We start from the raw sequence: 7142 nt of genomic DNA, 5'->3' as shown, positions 1-7142 counted from the left end.
TCATTTCAATTTTGACCATTTTTTAAAAAAAAGTGTATATTATAATTATCTTAAATTTCAGAATAAAAAGTCATTTAAAAACAGAAAAATTGATATTTTTTCTCATTTAAAAATGTCAAAATGGAAACAAATAAGATGTTGTAAAACTTATTTTCCAAAAATCTTTTGAGTTGAGAAATTCGTTGAAATCTATACTTTCCTGCAAAAAGTTTGAGTTTTGATTAATTGACTTTTTTTTTATTAAAACATTTCTGACCAGCTCTAGTTGTAATTCTTCATCACTTCTGAAAAATGGGTGCAAAAGTGCCTCAAATTGCCTACCCAAAAGCAGTGGCTACTTTTGGAAAAACAGGTGCTTACGTCTCTGTGCTTCCATTTCTTCACCTGTAAAATGAGGATAATGATACTTGCCCACCTTTGTAAAGCACTTTTTTATATATGGATGAGAAGTGCTTGGTAACTAGCTGCTAAAATGAGCTTGCAGCCAAAATGTACATAGCTCATTGGTTAAATCAGTACTGATTACTTCCAGGGTCTTTTCTCACTATCACCCAAATTTTTATCTCAAATGAAAAGGTCTAACAGATAATCAAGCAGAATCTTGTATCCTCATGAATAGTTCGCACTGACAAAAATTGCCATGGAGTTGGAAAGCAAGTTGTCTTCCCTTAAGAAGTCAAGCAGAGGAGGAAAGAAGTATTTTCAAAGGAAGGGGGCTTCTGACATCTTCCAGCCTTTTCTGGATATATCAACTTTGTATCCCACTCAGGACTGGCACCAGGGTTTCTGGCGCCCTAGGCGCTGGGCCATTTCGCCACCCCGCGCACAGGTCTCGCGGCTCCGGTGGAACCGTCCGTAGAAATGCCTGCGGCAGGTCCACCAGAGCCGCAGGACCAGCGGACCGTCGGCAGAAATGCCTGCGGCAGGTCCACCGGAGCCGCGGGACCAGCGGACCGTCCGCAGGTACGACTGCAGCAGCTCCACCGGAGCCACCTGCCGCCTCCCCGGCAAAATGCTGCCCCCCCCGATAATGCTGGCGCCCTAGGCGACTGCCTAAGTCACCTAAATGAAAGCACCGGCCCTGATCCCACTTATTCCAGCAAACTCTAGTAGTCCCTTCTGTCAGTCATTCCTGCTGCCCTTCCCAAAGAATTTATATGCTGTTACAGCTTCACTACCACCAGAGGTTCTTCCTCTCTTGTGATGAGCCCTGGCCAGGGCTGGTGCAAGGAGCCAGGGCCGTCCCTAGCTGTTTTGGTGCCCTACGCAGCCTGCCTGCAGGGGGTCTGTGTGGGGACCCAGGCCTCCGTGGCAGGAAGGAAGGGCTGGCCCCAGACCTCCATGGGGGGGCTGTGTGGGGCCCTGCCACAGACCTCCACAGGAGAGGGGGGCTGGTCCCAGGCCCCAGCCTGCTCCACTCCCCTGGCGGGGCTAGGGAGGAACAGGGGCAGGAAGAGGCAGGGTTGGGGCAAAGCAAGGGCAGGGGCCATGGGGAAGAGCCGGGGAGGCCCCCCCTCCCCACCTCACGGCAGCTCCCTGCCCCAGCTCACCTCTGTTCTGCCTTCTCCCCTGAGCACACCGGTGCTGCTCCACTTCTGTCACCTCCCAGGCTTGTAGTGCCAATCAGCTGTTTTGTGCAGCAAGCCTGGGAGGGGAGGAGAACTACAGTGGGGGCAGCGTGCTCAGGGGAGAAGGCGGAACAGAGGTGAGCTGGGGCAGGGAGTGGTTCCCCTGCACCCCCCCCATTACTTGCTGCGGGCAGCCCTCCCTGTGCCCCTCTGCCCCAGCTCACCTCCACTCCACCGCCTCCCCTGAGCACACTTTTTGGCGCCCTCAACCACTTAGTGCCCTAGGTGGCCCGCTAGCTCACCTAGTGGTTGCACCGGCCCTGCCCTGGCATCTCTGTGCACTTGTGCAAATGCATAGTATACAGTCCAATCAGAGATGGGTGACTGATTCATGAAATTCCCCCATTCCGTTATATATGACATAACACTTTATTCATCGCTAGAGTTGAATTCAAACTTAATGTTTTTTTAGAGTTTTTTGAGATGTTGTGGTTTAGCACCTCTCCTCCCCACATTTCTCTCAGAGGGAGATGGAGGAATGCCCAAGATGTGTTCTATACCCTCCTCCACTGTCTGCAAACATGTATGTATAAGTTGCTTACCTCATGGCAGGTCTTCTTGAGATGGGATTGGAGGCCAGCACAGAGGACTTTTTTTCAAAGGATATTCCATTCCTTCTGCAGGATTTTCAAGGGGTTGTCCAGCCAGCCTACTCCTTATGAAACAAAAAGAGTGTTCTTCACCAAGGTGCAAAGTGGTCCTTATTCCTAGTTCCTTATTCACTGTTCTCAGTTCCTTGTTCAACAGTCAAAGTTCCTTTTTTTAAAGAAAGTTTAAATATTTAGAAATGTCACCAAAATTAATTAGATTAAATTTTTTTCATACAATGCACAGTCAACCTGTGGAACTCATTGTCAGAGGATATTGTGAAGGCCAAAAGCATAACTGGGTTCAAAAAGAAATAAGATAAGTTCATGGAGGCTATTAGCCAAGATAGTCAAAGATGCAACCCCAAGCTCTGGGTATCTCTACCTCTTACTGCTGGATGCTGGGACTGGACAACAATGGATGGGTCACTTGATAATTGCTGTTCTGTTCATTCTCTCTGTGACCAAATGCACCTCTGTATTCACATTCTACACTACTGTAGTAATGTCTGTATAAAATATGCCTAGTGAGGTATCATTTGAAAGATAACTCAGTGGTCAATAATGTTACTACATACATTTTACCATGATATTAAGTGTAAAGTTATGAAATCCCCCTGTATGATGTTAAGGGCACATGTTCAAACTCACATAGCCCAGATTAGGTAGAACTAGCCAAGCAGGCCTGTCTTAAACAAGGGATGTGTGTTTATCTCAATTTGTATATGTGTTAAACAGAGTCCTCAGACAGTGAAAGCGGGGCGGGGGGGAAGAAAGAAGCCAAAGAAAATCTGTATTTCAGCATACATAGGTGAAAAGAAATAGCATGCAGCCTCCTTCATTCACCAGATTCCATGTTTCCTTGCTCTCAGCTGGAAAGAACTTTATGTAGGGGGTCACACTCAGGAAAAGGCATTTAAACAGATGACTGAACTATAAAAGTAGGGGCAAAGACACCCCAAGTTATCTCTTCCTACCCATCTCTTTCTTTTCACCTGAGATGACAAAAGAAACAGTTGTTGGACTATGGGAGTCAGCACTGTACTGAAAACATGGTAAGAATTCCGCCTTGAACCACATCTAGTTATGTTTATGAAGCATTTTGTCTTTATTTTTCTTGTAACCATTTCTGACCTGAATGCCTCATTGCTTGTACTCACTCAAAATCTTCTCTTTGTAATTAAATAAACTTGTTTTGTTCTTGTCGTTAAAGTTACTCTAGTGTTGTGAATTGTTTGGGGAACTGCATTTAAGGTGACAAGCTGTTGTGTATTGATCTCCTTAGGGGGCAACAGACCCAGTACAGCTGGACTCTCCAGGAAAGGGCTGGACAGTGCAAAACACATATGTTTTTTTGATGAAAATCCAGGAGTGGAATTGTGCTGGAGTAAACCTGTAAGTAAGTAACCAAGGCGGCTAGAAGCCAGACTGTGGCTGGTGTTTGCTGATTATCTGCTGGACCAGGCTGTGACTATACACAAGTACTCAGGGTGTGACCTGCATGCTGGCAGGCTGTTTGTGAGTGACCCAAGTTGTGTGAGGCACTTCAAGTTGCAGTGCAAGTGGTGACACTCAGTGATTTGGGCTCCACCCTGTAATGTCATACCCTTTGAAACACCTGGCATTGGCTGCTGTCAGAAGACAGGATACTGAGCTAGATGGACCATTTTTCTGACCCAGTATGGCTGTTCTTATGTAGGTGAGTTATTAAAATGTTTATTATTTATTAATGGATTATTAGAATGAGAAAGTGCGCTTTGAGTGGCTAAATGTGACAGTCCCCCCACCCCCGTAAGGCTTTATGGAATATGCTTATGAATGTATAAATGATATAACTAGAATATGTTTTATGCTACATATACCATGTAACATATCTCTGTAAAGGTTATGATCTACTGAATACATTCCTCCTATTTGTATGCATGTATCATTTTTGTATTTGAAGTAATGAATATTGGCTGTGTACTTCCTTGATTTTTAAGTAGCCTTTGTAAAGCATTTGGTTGGCTTCTTGAGAAAGGAATGTGCAAATTAAGTGCCCAATCAAGAAGCACTTAAGGGACAGTGGATCTTGGAAGGCTCCAATTCACATAAGAAGTCTGCATGAGAACCTTCAAGGTAGGATGTGAGCGATCGCTGCTGCCTGTAAAAACTGAGTCATGCATGGACATGTGACTTGCCCAGGTGACTCCAAAACTCCATCTTGGAGCTGGACTCTGCATAGGAGGGAGGAGTCTCCACCCACAAGAAAAAGTCTATTTAAGCCCATGAGAGATCCCTCCATTCTGTCTTCAACTGGCTAAAGAGATACCCTCTCCACCCCCAAAGATACCTGAAAGAAACTGGAACAAAGGACAATAACTACAGGGGATGTGAGTGATTGCTGGACCCAGACTAGAAGGAGACTAGTCTGTAAAAGGAAGCTTACTGGAATTCCTCTGAGAGTGAGGTTTTAGCGGTATTCAGTTTTCTTAGACATAGACTTCTGTGTTCTANAGTAGCCGCGCACCTCACTATCTTCAATGTACTTACCTACCTGTGAGATAGGGATGTGCCCTTATTCCCATTTTACAGCTGGGAATGTCAGGCCCAGAGAGACTAAGGCCTGTTTTACACTAGGAATTTTAATTAGAAAAATCCACTCCCCTGAGAGACGTAGCTGTGCCGACCCAACCCCCAGTGGAGATAGTGCTTGGTCAAGGAAGAATTCTTCTTTTGACCAACTATGGCCTCTTGGGAAGATTGATTATCTGCACCAATGGAGAACCCCGCCTGTAAGCACAGGTCGTGCCTACACTGTAGCACTTCAGGAATACAGCTGTGCCTCCGTAGCATTTTACTTGTAGACAAGCCACGCGATCACGACTCTTAAAGGCACCTAACCTGCATTGAAAAACTGGTTCTCAGTGACCTAATCAAGGTCACATGGCAGGAACTTGAACTGAGACCTCATTAGCCTTAGGTTGGCCAATGGGTCATCCTTCCTCTTGCATGTGTATGTAAAATGATGTTTGTCTGTCTATCTATCCGCACATCGATCTATCTAGCTATGCATCCAGTCCTGTGCATAACCATCAATCTGTCAGTCTATCTACAAATATACCTCCACATATACAATGTACTTTATTTCCTTGTAAAGTGATGGTTGGTGTGGGATGTGGGTGCTGAGATGACAGGAGTGGCAAACTGAAGAAATTACATTCTTGATATCATCTCTTTGTGTCTCTTGATACACTAGCTGACACAGTTTGGTAGCAAATGAAACCAGTGAGGAAGATACTTATCCTTGCAGACATCACATAACAATGCATAATGGAAAAACTATAACACTGTTACTGGACATTGTTATCAAGTGAAATTACGCCTTCCTGCATTATCTGGCTCAACTTTCCATTTCTTTACTGTCTTCTGCTGTATATCACATAATGAAGGATATTTCTGCTTGTTGACTTAATGACTCAGAACTAGCTCATGCTTGTGCTCCAGTACTGATCAGTTAAAAAATCCCCATATTTACATATAGTGAGGAATAATTTTCTGATACATTGTTCTCCTCAAGGCATCCTTCACCTCCTTGTTCCTCAGGCTGTAGATCAGGGGGTTCAGCATGGGGATCACCAGGGTATAGAACACAGCCACCACTTTATCCTGATCTGCTGAGTCGCTGGAGATGGGGCGCAGATACATAAAGAAGAGAGTCCCATACAGCATAGCAACGACTGTCAGGTGGGAAGCGCAGGTGTTGAAGGCTTTGTGCCTGCCCTCAGCAGAGCGGATCCTCAGGATGGCAAAGATGATATGAGTGTAGGAGACAAGGATGATCACAATGGTGACAATGGTTGCTATAGCTGCAAAGGTGAAATGCACCAGCTCATCGACGCGAGTGTTGGAGCATGAGATCTTTTGGAGAGGGGGGATGTCACAGAAGAAATGATCGAGGACATGAGAGTGGCAGAAGGACAGACAAAACAAAGAACTAGTGTGGGCGATTGCACTGGCAAAGGCACAGAGATAAGAGCCCAGCACCAACTGGATGCAGACTCTCCTGGACATAACAACATGATAAAGCAATGGGTTGCAGATGGCTACAAAGCGATCGTAGGCCATCACAGCCAGGAGGCAAAGCTCGGTGTTGGCACAGAGAGAGAGGAAGAAAAACTGAACTACACACCCTGCATAAGAAATGTCTTTAGTCTCTGCAGAAAAGATTACCAGCGTCTTTGGGGCAATCACAGAGGAGTAGCCAATATCTAAGAAAGACAAGCTGCTGAGGAAAAAATACATGGAGGTGTGGAGTCGGGGATCAACACGGATTAACACGATCATCCCTAGATTCCCCACCAGGGTGCAGAAATAGATGATGGAGAATGCCATGAAGAGGATGATTTGCAGTTTTGGATTTTCTGTTATTCCCTGGAGGATGAAGCCAGTCACTATGGTATAATTTCCCAGTGCCATTTATCCTGTAGATGCTCTCTGTGACCAAAGAAGAGACAAATGAGAGGACAGAACAATGGGTATCTCAAAATATCTCCAGTGGCTCCTCTGATGTACAGTAAAGGTTGGTGTTATCACTTGTCACAGAAATGAGACATGAAACAGAATATTTAATAGGGGACTAATATGTAAAGCTAAATTGGAAAATGGGTTTTTATTTTTTTCATTTCCCTTGGAAAATTCCATGTTTTCATGGGGAAATATTATAAAATAGTTTGGCTGTAATCTAATATATTTTGTCTGAAATCAGAAGTATTTTGATTGTGAATTGTGCACCTTGGGAAATGTAGTCCAAGCAGTGAGCTCTGCCTATGGAAGAGAATGGGTATGTGAGGAACTTGAACTACAGCTCCCATGAGAGACCACTGCAACATTCCCAATTAATTAAATTATAATTTTTTGTGAGGGGGGACAAACAGTTGAAATTTTC

At 44.7% G+C, this 7142-nt stretch overlaps 1 protein-coding gene across 2 annotated transcripts; it reads right to left on the bottom strand.

Annotated features, from left to right (window-relative positions):
• Positions 1-3216: 3216 nt before the first annotated feature.
• LOC116838994 (olfactory receptor 5G9-like) lies at positions 3217-6676 on the bottom strand. Of its 2 annotated transcripts, XM_032804634.2 has the most exons (2): positions 5786-6673; positions 3217-3349 (listed from the first exon to the last, which is right to left on the bottom strand). In XM_032804634.2, the coding sequence occupies exons 1-2, from the start codon at positions 6671-6673 to the stop codon at positions 3296-3298; spliced, it is 942 nt and encodes a 313-aa protein (XP_032660525.1). In that variant the 3' UTR covers positions 3217-3295. The 2 variants fall into 2 exon arrangements, with proteins under 2 accessions (XP_032660525.1, XP_074928489.1); XM_075072388.1 differs by lacking the exon at positions 3217-3349 and having other exon boundaries at positions 5729-6676.
• Positions 6677-7142: the final 466 nt, after the last annotated feature.

Source organism: Chelonoidis abingdonii, chromosome 1, assembly GCF_003597395.2.
Source record: "Chelonoidis abingdonii isolate Lonesome George chromosome 1, CheloAbing_2.0, whole genome shotgun sequence".
Taxonomy (NCBI): Eukaryota; Metazoa; Chordata; order Testudines; family Testudinidae; genus Chelonoidis; species Chelonoidis abingdonii.
Note: the sequence above shows the minus strand (reverse complement) of the source record. Positions and strands in the feature narration are given on the sequence as shown.